The 14,158-nt window shown below is 34.7% G+C and overlaps 2 protein-coding genes across 3 annotated transcripts in view; one reads left to right on the forward strand and one right to left on the reverse strand.

Annotated features, from left to right (window-relative positions):
- The window catches only part of LOC128203509 (TBC1 domain family member 16-like), a 22,584-nt gene extending 15,808 nt beyond the window's left edge, over nucleotides 1-6,776 (forward strand). For both annotated transcript variants that reach the window (XM_052904961.1, XM_052904957.1), the window contains exon 11: nucleotides 1,162-6,776. In XM_052904961.1, the coding sequence (XP_052760921.1) occupies nucleotides 1,162-1,347 (186 nt within the window). In that variant the 3' untranslated portion in view covers nucleotides 1,348-6,776. The remainder of the gene's footprint in view (nucleotides 1-1,161) is intronic.
- Nucleotides 6,771-13,226, reverse strand: LOC128203523 (p53 and DNA damage-regulated protein 1-like). Its single transcript, XM_052904973.1, has 4 exons — nucleotides 13,112-13,226; nucleotides 11,178-11,380; nucleotides 10,765-10,865; nucleotides 6,771-10,215 (listed from the first exon to the last, which is right to left on the reverse strand). Exons 2-4 carry the CDS (start codon nucleotides 11,333-11,335, stop codon nucleotides 10,055-10,057), a joined length of 420 nt encoding a protein of 139 aa, XP_052760933.1. The 5' UTR covers nucleotides 11,336-11,380; nucleotides 13,112-13,226; the 3' UTR covers nucleotides 6,771-10,054.
- Between the last annotated feature and the right edge of the window lie 932 nt (nucleotides 13,227-14,158).

Here is a 14,158-nt window from a genome sequence, read left to right on the forward strand (position 1 = left end):
GAGTTTGTAAACCTAAACAGATTTGACAGTTTTTTTAACAATATCATTGCAAGTTTTGTCTGTAGTAACTTTAAACTGCATGAATAATGTTTGGTTAAAACCTCTGCATCTCAGCATCTGCCAAAGTACATATTCACAAAATATTTTGATTCATGGTCGAAAACCCTTCATTTTAAACACAGTAAATCACCCTTCTGGTTAAATGGAGTATGAAAATCCTGATTGCTTTTAGATTAATTTTATCGAAAAATAAATTGTTATTTCGTAACTGTTGCACTATGAAGAGGAATCAATTTAATCAAAATCAGCTTTTGAAATTAAAAGAGTTGCATCCCTTACTTCAAAAAATCTAATATCATTCCTTACACATGGCAATATATATGCTTAAAAATATAATGAGCAGTATTTATAATTAACCAAAAATGTCAGAAACCAGCTTACGGAAATACAATGTTTGCAAAAGAGGGAAGAAAAATAACAATGTAATAGCTGAGATTGCAACACAGATGCCGCATCATGCGTCTACATGTATAACAGTTCCAGATATTTATTTGTTACAAAAGACAAGCCTTAAAATGTGCACACGGTCTGTGATGTCATTCCCCACGTGCTACATGTTTACATTACAAGCTAGGGTCTTTGACAGGAATTTTAAAGAATAATTCAAATAGCTAAGGCTTTAGTATGGGTTGACATATTGTGACCAAACTTGGTAGATAGGAAGAGTTTATGGAGACCCTTCACGGCATTGCATTTTGGCCTAGAGGTTTAAGGTCAATGTCACTGTTACTAAAAGTAGAAAAAAACAGTTGAAACAGAATTCATTATCAATCGACTAACCTTTCCCTTTAACCTTTCCATTCTTATGCAATGCTCCCTGTCTTCTGTGTATATTGTCTAATCATTTGATCATGTTCTTTTACAACACGCAAAAAACAGGTTTTCACGTAGTTATAATTCACACAACACAGGCTGAAGTTCTGTCAATCATTTAAAAATGGTTTTGTCACATTCCCGCATTTGTTGTTCTGTGTTATCAAATTGTTAATCTGTTCTTATTTGTTGTTTTTTTTATTTAAAATATGTTATAATGCATGTACATGTTTGACCTTGTATCAAATACTATGAGTACATGTAGTTAAGTAATGTTTTTCAATTTAGGCACGAGGCTTGTTGAACGAGTACCGTCGTAGGCCAATGATTCCGTGCACTCTGCATGGACTGTGTTCCCAGTGTGGCCAGGGTATGTGGGACTCAGGGCACGTGCCTACGGTGAAGTGTGTGGGCAGCCATCTTCATGGGGAATGTCCATACCTTGCCTCACCCCACAGCTCACCCGGAGATTAGGTTGCCACTGTCTTGGATGTAAAAGTTGATTCACGTACCAAACAATCTGGGCCTTATATGCAATATGTGAAGCTTTTGCTAACCAGCATCAGCAGTGTCTAGTTTATTGACCTGGCCCCAATTTCTCGAAACTTCTTAAGCTTAACAGGCTTAAGTCGCTTATTTCAATTAGCCAAAATACATACTTTAATTGAGCTTTGATAAATGAAAAATGGTTTAATGTAATTAACATATAGATAATTCCTATCTAAAGTATAAAAACTTTCAAAGAAGTAAATATCATACAAATTAATTAAAAACAAAAATAGTGAGTTTAGCTTAATCCTGTTATAAGGGACTTAAGAAGTTTCGAGAAATTGGGGCCAGACTACCAGTAGATGTTCAGATTTGAACATGTGTGGGATGTTATATCACAATGAAGCTTGAAGCACTGAACCCGTACTCTACTGTGTTGTGTTGGTTGTACAGTGCAGTTGAGACAAAAATAACAACACTTATGAATTAATGTCCTATGATTGTGTTCATTAAGTTTTTAAAATGGTAGTTAGATCTCCTGAGATGTTGTTAAAACTTGGGAGATGGAAGAATTTACAAGAATATTAACTGCAAGAACTCTATTTAACAAACACTTGATTTTGAACAGTGTCATAATGATTTTTTCACCTACTGGGAATGTACCAGTAACAAAATATTAGTGTCTTTTCAGTTTATATAGAAAAAAATGTTATAATAAAATTGTATATTTTGTTCTAAATTTAAAACAAAACATAAACTGGAGAGAGCTAAAAAATCCCATGACCAGAAGCAATCAAGATTTAAATAACTGTTCAGACCTACCCTGGTATACAGCTTTATTGTTTAGATTCTTCTTTCAAGGGTAGGATTACTGTAGGAATGTTTGTGTACATAACCTAAGTGTGAGTCAAAATATATTTTGATCAATTTTTGGGGTTTCTGTGTCATTTGCAATGAGATTTATATGCAAATTCCCATACTTTCTTTAATTCATTTGTCCATGTCTTAAAGTCAGAAAGATGTGTAAAAATGTACTGGTGTTCAAATGGGTGCTCATTGTAGTTTAGACAATTCATAGCCAGTCTTCCTAAAATGTAAAATGCAAAATAAGTTTAATTTTAATATTATGCATAAATGCTCATAATTATATCAAAACAAAGATTCATTTACATATATACAATTATTTTATCATTAACTGTTTTTAAATCTTCAGGTACTATGTCAGGACTTGTGGTAAGCACAGTTCCAAATTCCAAATCGTAACCCAGTTTTTCCTGCATCTTAACCAAATACCACAAATGTCTGTGACTTAAGCATCTGTATTGATAAAACTTTGACACAATAATTGGGTATTATAGTCTTATTGGAATTTTATCAAAAGATCAGTTATTGATGCAGGACCTGAAACATAACTGGGGCATTTTCTCCAGGGCATGATATTATTATGTACCAAACTGATTCTATGATTACCTAGCAGGGAAAAAACCGAAGGCAGTAGATAAACAAATCTTAAACAGAACACTCAATTTGCAATAATGTCCCTTTGTCCGTTGATAGCAGACTTCAACAAAGACAATCATAAAGAAAAGAATCATATACTTGTATGTACGATCAAACGTCTAGAAAGAACTTCTCCCCTGTACACAACAGTACGTCATGACTCCGATCTTTATAACTTTATCTCTCTAACTGCAGATAATCATATTTATTTCTTTAATTTAGATTCTGCTAAATGTTTTATTAAATTTTAAGTCTGAAAACGTCCCTGCACTATGACACTTAACGTAGAATTATTTTGGCATGGCCTTATGTGTACGTAGTAAGTGTATGTTAAGACATTATCTTGAGGCCTGAATTTGCAATTGTAATTTGTACATTATGTATTGTATATTTTCTTATCACATGAATAGACATGATAACCTATATAGAAGAGTGGATCTGCACTTGTTTAAGTAGATGGTTGTTTGGATGTTAGATAATGATTTGTCCTTGATGACATTGACAACATTGTTTTTGTAATAATCGGTCCTTGATGACATTGTATTTGTACCTTTTCATGCAATAGTCAACGACATAATGTCTTACTGAAATTGTAAATATCTATATAGGCTATTCGCTTTGTCTGTGCTAGTTATCAATTGATTGCAATGTTTATGTATTCTAATCTTAAATGCTGTGGTATCGTTAAAAAATTGTTTCATGTTTTACTCCATGCAATATAGTTGCAATATACATGTACAGTACATTATTAAAATTGTGTTCAGAACAGGCATTTAGATTGTGAATATTTATTAAGATTTTTTTGTCTTTATAAATAAACAATATATTGATTTCAATTGTAAAATAATTGTATTTAGTTGTACATAAAGTTTGTTTTTATATGATATTGAAAAAGCCAAGAGGTAAATGTCAGTTATAATCTCAGAAACTGATAACAATACACGTATGTTAAGTTTTTCCTTACTGGGTGGTTTGTGCAAGCAGGTGAACTACTACATGCCTGTATTTCCTGCTGTTTTTGAAGTCATTGCTCCTACTGTAGTTGGGTGTAACAGTCTTAGGTGCATGTAGTGACACCAGTTAATGATCCATATTCTAGAGGAAAATCAAAGAACATACGAATGTTTTTTGTAGTGCTTTATTTCATCGATATATCTGCCATTATGTTGTTGCCATTAAAATTTTATTTTTTTAATAGGAAGTTTCTTGAATTCTAGGTCAATTTTATAAGCCAGTAAGGAGGCTATACATGTTAATGATATTGGCCTATCTATGGTATGTATTTATGCCAGTGCTATTCCTAATACCCAGTCCTGTGATCTATAACGTTGGTATTATTATGTTGTTGATTGTTCACATGAAGTTTTAAAACAAAAAAATGCTTATCAATAACTGTATATATAATACGGTAATGTATCAAGTCAAATCAGTTCTTAGATATTTCAATGGTCTAAATGATAAAATACAAACGGAATATAACTGTTCTCTTAGATGTAGATTTTCTTTGTATTATTTCTATAAAAAAGATTCAACATAATAGAATAGGACTCAGTCTGGGGAATAGTAACAGCTGTGTTTTACCAGTGTTCGTACCTAGTGCTCCCAGCCTGTGGTTGCATCAAGGGCTGTGCAATAGTTGTATCATACTCTTAGTATTCTAGCGGTTGTTAAACTTGTTCTTAACTTTTCATGTTTAGTTCATTTTGATCTCTGCATACATTCCATCATTGAAATTAATCATAGCATAGTTAAAAAATACATGCAATCACAAACTATTTATAAACATGGTTCGTTGGATCTATTGAAAAAATCAGCTCCCTGAATTTTCAGAGTTCAGTTTGTGCACATTTTTTCATAACAGTTCCTATTAAAACTGCTGAGTCTAATGACCCCACTTATCTTTATCCACCATGATATGTTTATTCTCTGTCCACAATATTGACATTTTTGTTTTCTAACTCTATTTACAGTCATATACCTCGTTTTTGGACAAAATTACTTGAAATAATAATGAAATTGCTGTATCAGTAGTACAGGAACAATGTTAACTCCTCACAGGGCAAAACTCACCATTTGAATTAGCTACGGCTATTAAGCATGCTATGACATGCAACAAACAAGCATTCATTATTTTGTCATTGTGAACATTTGTACCAAGCTTCATCAAGTAAATATTGGAATGATTTTTGAGGTATGGGCATAAAATGTTTGCATGAAGCAACCACCGAGTGACACCCAAAGCTATGATAGTACCTCTCTCCTATCTTTGTAAATCATTAACTTATATACTTCATTTCATCAGCTATTGTTGTTAGATTGTTTGCATAATTTGTTTTACAACACTGTTGTCCTACCTGTACACCAACTGTTATTGTTTATTTGATATTATTTATCTATACACTTGTCGTCTTTCAAGTCTGGTGATATTGTCCGTGTACCTTGCACATATCAATGAATTGGCCCACCTTGGGGGCGCAGTCAGCTGGTAAGGGGCTCAAGACAGGAGGTGATTCCAAACAGGCAAAATTTCAACAAGCTTGGCAAGACTGCCACCCATGAAATATTCGTAGCCAGATTTTTTTCAAAGGATATTTGATGCTTGGAACACCTTTGACCAAATGGGAATTTCTCTGCCTCAGGGGGTGGGAAAATGTGTTTTTTTTAATCCCCTGGGAGTGCCCACCCCAGGTGGGGCAATTCATTGATAGGTGTATCTATTGTATTTACCGGTATTGTCTGTTTTTCTGTTGTCATTCCTTCATTATGTATAAAATGTGTGGTGCGGTAATTTTAGTTTGTAAATAATGCCAAATATTGTCCTCTTCATTTTGAAAAAATATATTCATTATAGTAAATGCCATTTATGATTGTGGTTATCATACACATTTTTAGCTCACTATAGATTGGTTTAGATAATAATATATTAAGAAATACTCCTGTTTAGATATTTGAAGTTGTTACCCATCTCCTGTGACATAGAGCACTGTCTTTGTCAGTTAATTATAATAACTTCTTCTTTTACATGCGCATTATGGCTGCAAAACATTTCAACTTGATTTTGTTCAAATTATAAAATTTAACTGTGTTAAAATGATGATGTTGACTGTTGAGCATGAATATCATACCAGGCATGCTCGTAAGGTGTTCTAGATTTGAACATATTCATTCATTGTATTAAGGTATCTGATGGTCATATAAGGCCAAAAATAATAAACCTTTGTTTCCACTAGCATCTTAAAAATTAATAGGGGAGTTAGGTCGGCATAACTTTTGATAACTCAGATTTTCTACTTAATCCACCTATATTGGGGTATAGATTGTAAATAATTTTGAATATGGAATGGTATTTTCTGTATGTTCACTCCTATAAATTTGTTAACGGTATATAGGAAATTACTAAAGAAGTCCACAAAGCGATCAAAGCGCATTTTTTATTATTAAAGTTGGGAGGAAAAAAATGGTCGGTTTGGTAAGTGGAAACAAAGATTTTTTACTTTATGACTAAGTTTGTATGGATCCATTCATAATAAATTCAATTTTGGTGCCCGTGAACCCTTATAATCTTGGTATCGTTTGAAAGTATTTGACAAACTGATTCCATCCCCATGTGGATGTGAAATAAATGTCTGAAAAAACAACAAAACATCAAAATAAATTTACAGTATTTTTCAACGGAGAACACATAAAATGGCCTATTTTTCAGGCCAGGTATGTTTTCAATACTCTCTTTTTATTTATAAGACCCTTTTAAACGATACCAAAATAATACTAGGTCATCAGGCATGTAAATTCACTGGATACCTTATAATGAGTGCTTGCATTACAGTGACGATGGACATGAATGTTATTGTAATTAGATTATTTATGTATCAATAGATCTGGGTGTAAGAAAGGGAATAAAACAGCCAAACTAACTCCAGTCTTTATATATTTCTTTAATTACCTTTTTATAGGTTTATTTATCCTTCAATTACTTTTAGTCATGTAGATCTGCCAAAAAATGTGTTGTTTTATAGAGAATATAACCTCAATACAGCATGTCCCAGCAGAAAATATGTCAATATAGCAAAACGTCCCAGCATATAACATAACTTCAATACATCAGGATCCAACAGATTAAACTAGAGCTATCACTGAAGGTGATTAATACCCCCGAATGCCGCCTCTCATTATGATTTATCATTATATGAAGTTTTATGCTATTCCATCTAGTAGTTTTCAAGTAACTGTCAGGACAAAAATTTGACAAAAAAAAACCCACAGAAAAAGGCAATAACTCTGTAATTTGCTAAAAAAGTGAATTGATTCATGTACACTGAACTCCTCATTGTGCTGTACCATTGTGTAAAGTTTTATTACATTCCATCCGTTAGTTTTCAAGTTATGCTCCGGGCAAGAAAAAAGTAACAAAGGGCAATAACTCTGTAACTGGCTGAAATAGAATTGTGGTTCCTGTACAATACACTTCCTCTCATTATGATCTATCACTGTATGAAGATTTATTAAATTCCATCCAATAGTTTTCAAGTTATGCTCCGGACAAGAAAAAGTAACAAAAGGCAGTAACTCTGTAATTAGCTGATATAGAATTGCGGTTCCTGTACACTGCAGTCCCTCTCATTATGATCTATCACTGTATGAAGTTTGATTAAATTCCATCCAATAGTTTTCAAGTTATGCTCCGGACAAGAAAAAAGTAACAAAGGGCAGTAACTCTGCAATTAGCTGAAATAGAATTGCTGTTCCTGTACACTGCACTCCCTCTCATTATGATCTATCACTGTATGAAGTATTATTAAATTCCATCCAATAGTTTTCAAGTTATGCTCCAGACAAGAAAAAAAGTAACAAAGAGCAGTAACTCTGTAATAAGCTGAAATAGAGTTATGGTTCTTGTGCACTGCACTTCCTTTCATTGTGCTTTACCATTGTATGAAGTTTTAATAAATTCCATCTAGTAGTTTGCAAGTTAATGTCTGGAAAAAAAATTGACAGCAAAAAACCCCAAATAAAGGGCAATAACTCAGTAATAAGCTGAAGTAGAGTTATGGTTCTCGAACACTGTACTTCCTCTCATTGTGCTTTACTATTGTATGAAGTTTCAATGAAATCCATCCAGTACTTTTCAAGTTATACTCCGGACAAAAAGAAGTAACAAAGAGCAATAACTCAGTAATAAGCAAGAATAGAGTTATGGTTATTGTACACTGCACTTCTTTCATTATGCTCTATCATTGTATGAAGTTTAATCCAATTCCATCCATTAGTTTTTGCTCCGGACAAGGAAATTGCAACGGACCGACCGACCACAGGGTGACTCCAATATACCCCCTTCAAACTTCGTTTGTCGGGGTATAATAACATCAACACAGTAGGACCAAGGAAATAATATAAGGTCATAGGCCTCAGCATATAATATAACGTCAATATACCAGGACCTAGTAAATGATAAAAGGTCAATACACAAACACAAACAAAATTACTGTAATCAGTCACTTTCCTGTGTGTCAAGTCACTGTGCTGTGTACACTACAGACAATCAACCACCAAACACTGTACTGTGTACTCTACATATAACCAGTCACAAGTCACTGTACTGTGTACTCTACATATAGCCAGTCACAAGTCACTGTACTGTGTACTCTACATATAACCAGTCACAAGTCACTGTACTGTGTATTCTACATATAACCAGTCACAAGTCACTGTACTGTGTACTCTACATATAACCAGTCACAAGTCACTGTACTGTGTACTCTACATATAGCCAGTCACAAGTCACTGTCCTGTGTATTCTACATATAACTAGTCACAAGTCACTGTACTGTGTACTTTACATATAACCAGTCACAAGTCACTGTACTGTGGGCTCTACATATAACCAGTCACAAGTCACTGTACTGTGTACTCTACATATAGCCAGTCACAAGTCACTGTCCTGTGTATTCTACATATAACTAGTCACAAGTCACTGTACTGTGTACTTTACATATAACCAGTCACAAGTCACTGTACTGTGGGCTCTACATATAACCAGTCACAAGTCACTGTACTGTGTACACTACAGCCAATCAACAAACAAACAGTGTACTGTGTACTCTACATATAACTAGTTACAAGTCACTGTACTGTGTACACTACAGCCAATCAACCAACAAACATTGCACTGTTTACTCTACATATAACTAGTCACAAGTCACTGTACTGTGTACTCTACATATAACTAGTCACAAGTCACTGTACTGTGTACACTACAGCCAATCAACCAACAAACACTGTACTGTATACTCTACATATAACCAGTCACAAGTCACTGTACTGTATACTCTACATATAACCAGTCACAAGTCACTGTACTGTATACTCTACAAATAACCAGTCACAAGTCACTGTACTGTATACTTTACATATAACCAGTCACAAGTCACTGTACTGTATAATCTACATATAACCAGTCACAAGTCACTGTACTGTATACTCTACATATAACCAGTCACAAGTCACTATACTGTATACTCTACAAATTACCAGTCACAAGTCACTATACTGAATACACTACATATAACCAGTATCCAGTTGCTGTACTGTGCACTACTTATAACCAGTCACAAGTCACTGTTGGTGTACTCTACATATAACCAGTCACAAGTCACTGTACTGCATACACTACATATAACCAGCAACCAGTTGCTGTACTGTGTGATCTACATATAACCAATCACAAGTCACTGTACTGTGTACTCTATATATAACCAGTCACAAGTCACTGTACTGTGTACTCTACATATAACTAATCACAAGTTACTGTACTGTGTACTCTACATATAACTAGTCACAAGTCACTACTGTGTTCACTGCACAATCAGTCACAAATCATTGTACTGAGCACACTCCAGAGTCCAGACAATCAGTCGCATGTTACAGGATTGTGCAAACTACAGACAATCATTCGCAAGTCACAGGACTGCGCATAATCAGTCTGTCAAAAGTCACTGTTCTGTGTACACAACATAAGTCAAAGTCATTGTACACAACAATCCGCAGTGATCAAAATAAGCCCAAGCCCTGTACTGGTAAAATGATAGATGGGCTTGTTCTTAGTCTAAATGTTATATGTCTAGGGCTTGCTTAAAATATTGAGCCACATGATATGTAAGATTTTGAGAGTAGAAGTCTAACTTCTGTGACTGAATCAGTCACAGTAGTCATCAATGAGTTTCATGTCAGAGCGACTCAGTGGGGTAAGATTGAAGCCCTTGGCATCGTCCTTCATCTCAAGGTCACGTAACTTGTTCACCTTGGGCTTAAGGTTCCGACGCATCTCGCCGATCTCCAGATCCAGCTGGTTGAAATCTGCAAGGAAGAGACTTATATCTTTTATTTTTTATTGTTCAAATTTCAGCGTTGTATCAATATAATCAAACTACATGCAGCATGCTAGAAAATATAGAAGTATTTCTCTGTGATATTGATATTTCTAGTCATTTGAATTTCTGAATTTACCGAATTTTGGTCTGGGGCCTGATTTACAAATCATCTAAGTGAGAACTTGAAACATAGGGGAAATATCCAAATGCATCAATAGATTACTTCCTATTTAATCCTATATCCATGCTGATGATATGCATATAGTAAGAACATATTTTCTTGATTATTTTCATATTTGGGGCATACAAAAATAATAACTTTGCTTTAAATTATCAACTTCAAAAGTGAAATATTTACTTACACACATGTACATTGCTTCATGAATACCTGATATGGAACATTTTGAACAGTTTTATTGCAACTGTATAAAAGTGTCTCTTGAATTCTGATTGATCTAGGAATTAAACGGAAAAGTTTCATTTTCATTTATTAATACTATTTGGTTTGATGAAAGAACATGCCAGTGTTCATTACCATGATTGAGGATGGTCTTTGTGTTGTCAGCAGGCAGCTTGAGGAACATGTTGCCTGCACACACCCAGTGTTTCCCACTCTTCTTGTCCTTAGATAACACCCTGCAGCAACACAAACCCAACTAAAGTTTATCTCATTAAACGCATTGAATAGTTACTGGTAGCTTAAATTACAGTGGAAACATCTAAAATGCTAAAAAATGAAGATCATCTTTTTGAAACAATAGGTAATGCTTATTTCTTATGTAAAAAAACAACATATAATGACGTATAAGTTGCTTTTGATAATTGGCATTCTTATTACAATAAATGAAGCATACCGTACACAAAATGATACCGGTATATTAAAATGAAAGCAATTGTAATTTAGTTGAAAGATTTAGAATAGTATCTCATTGAAAACCTGCATGATACCTGATGGCCTCTCTTGTTTTCTGGCGTTTCCTGTCCAGGTCGATGATTTGCTGTTTGTCTGACAGAATCTCCTCTGCTGCAGCCTCCATCTCGTACAACAGCTGCAGCAGATGACCATCACCTTTGTCTTCATGACCTTTATTGACCTTTGTGTCCATGGTGCAGATCGGCAGTATGACTATCAACTGGACATATGACTGTCCCTGCAATATATCATGTAGTATAATTGATAATTAATACTCATACATTGTTTATAATTTATGTAACTGACCACTCGATTGAATTGGAGACTAAATTGAACATGACGATGCCGTAAGTTTTCGAATTTAAGTTAAGATAACCTAAAATTGGATTCAAAATTTGGAATTTCAATAATAACTTGCATACTCATGGCGTCCGTAGTCATTATCATTTATTCAACGATGGATGCAGCCAGCGATTTCATTAGCTGCTATTGGTCAATTTGTATAGGATAGATCACAAGTAGCCATTTGATATGGAATTTATCAGCGAGCGTAGGGAGTTGATAATTCCATATCAAACAGCTACTCGTGATCTATCCGACTTAGACAACAGAAAGTGTATTGCTTGTTTCTCAGTCCGATACCATACATTTGTATGAGAAAAATGTCAGGAAAGCACAGGAAACAAACATTTCTGTAGTATTAAGAAAGTCCTTGTAACATAAGTAGGTGCACGATTTGCACGAGATTTACCAGTTGAAATATCCGACAGAAAAACAGTTGTGTGTGAGATTTATCAAACACTTTTGCAGGCCTATGAGTGGCCGGCTGGAGGTAACTGTTGTCTAACCATAGATATCTGAAGCTATTCAATGTTAAAACTGATATCAGACACTCTATAGTCCTTTTGTCTATATGTTTGTTTCAGATGAAAACTAAAATTAAATAGTATGAAGGTATGAAAAAGATTTTTCTTGATTGCATACCGGTATGTAATAAACCTGGGAGGAAAAGTGCGGCAGGTGTGGTGCTCGAACCAGAACTGTTGGGACACTAGCAGGGCACTCTAACCAACTGAGCTAACCGGGCGGCTAGTTTTAACCCACACACTGCACTCCTCCCCATTACCTTTTTAGACCGATGGAGGCACTCCTGCCGTTTACCACTGCCACCACTGTGGTAAACCTGGGAGGAAAAGTGTGCCTGGTGTGGCGCTCGAACCCACGACTGACGGAACACTAGCAGGGCGCTCTAACCAACTGGGCAACTAGTTCTAACCCACACACACTACACTCCTCCCCCCATTAACCTTTCAGGCTGACGGAGGCACTACTGCCGTTTACCACTGCCACCATTGTGGTAAACCTAGGAGGAAAAGTGCGCCCGGTTAGGGGCTTGAACCCATGACTGCTGGAACACTAGCACGGTGCTCTTACAAACTCAGCTAACTGGGTGGTTGGTTCTAACACTAACTACACATATACTCAACTTCAAATAAAGATTCTAGATTAAAGAAAATAGTCTCATAAATTTCCTGTATCTTGTATATGTTAACCTACATGGATTAAACAATGAAAACATGTTAACAAAGATCATTTTTAAAACAAACTGTTTTTTGGGGGGCTATGTTAGGATGTGTTTGGATGTGTTTGGATGTATTGAAAATGCAGTCATTGTTGCTTCTCAATCTAAAGCTAAATTTTTAATTGGAAATTAAGCTTAAAATCATTTTTTGGCATGTGACTTACAACTGAGAGTTGTGGCATCCATGGTAACGTAAAAATATAACAAAAGGTTCCCTGATTCAAAAAAACAATTATCTAAATGTGGAATAAGATTCTATACTAACATTCATCCGAAAAAATCACCATCCGAAATAATATTTTATTTTATATGAAATGCCTACTGAGAAGTAGCTTACATACTATATTTCTATTAACACCAACTAACATTTGTCGGTAAAATACTTACTCTCCAATGGTATATGGTGACAAAGGCGTTTGTTTTACAAAACGACGTCTGAAACGAGTGATGGAGTTGGTGGTGTATTTAAAGTAAACACGTGTTTTGATGAGGTTAGCCTAAGGTACAGTACGGATTGTAGTATTGCCAGATAAACGACAGTACGGATTTCAGCAGGTGCTTGGATGGTCTATTTACGTCATAGATATTTGTGTAAATAGAAAAATTTGCCTTTGCAGCAAAGTATTAAGGATGACAATGTTTTAAGGTTGACAATGTTTATCATAAATTTCTCTTGTCAAAATGAACTCAATTTTGATTGTGTTTATATAAAATAATAATGTAAGTAGTTGCCACATTTTCCCATGATTATTTTATGAAATAATTAGGGTAAATCAAACAATTAAGAAATAAAGGAAGATCTACACTGTACTTTATCTTTGATTTAGATTTAGCTAATACAGTATAATTTAGTATTTTAGTACTCCATATAAACAGCTGCTTCTGAGTCTTTAACGGTTTTTGAATAGGCGAAAGTTCCCTATAATCGCATTATTGTGCCTAGTATTTTAGAAGGTGTAAACAAAGGTCCATTGCTTTAATTTTAATACCTATCAATCCTTTATTTATGTTCATCATGAAAAGCATCCAACTTTGACACTGAAATTTAAGACATCCATTACGTTTTGAAGTATTTTGACTGTAAATCATATGACTGTAGCAATCATTGCTTTGGAACACGTTCAAAAGCACTGTAGTTTATCAAATGACCATATATCTCTATGTTGGTGGTCATAGCTGGGGGACACGTTCTAAAGCACTGTAGTTTAACAGTAAACCATATGTCTTTATACTGGTGGTCATAGCTGGGGGACACGTTCTAAAGCACTGTAGTTTATCAAATGACCATATTATCTTTATACTGGTGGTCATAGCTGGGGGACACGTTCTAAAGCACTGTAGTTTATCAAATGACCATATATCTTTATACAGGTGATCATAGCTGGGGGACACGTTCTAAAGCACTGTAGTTTATCAAATGACCATATATCTTTA

The sequence above is a fragment of the Mya arenaria genome, chromosome 2 (assembly GCF_026914265.1).
Source record: "Mya arenaria isolate MELC-2E11 chromosome 2, ASM2691426v1".
Taxonomy (NCBI): domain Eukaryota; kingdom Metazoa; phylum Mollusca; class Bivalvia; order Myida; family Myidae; genus Mya; species Mya arenaria.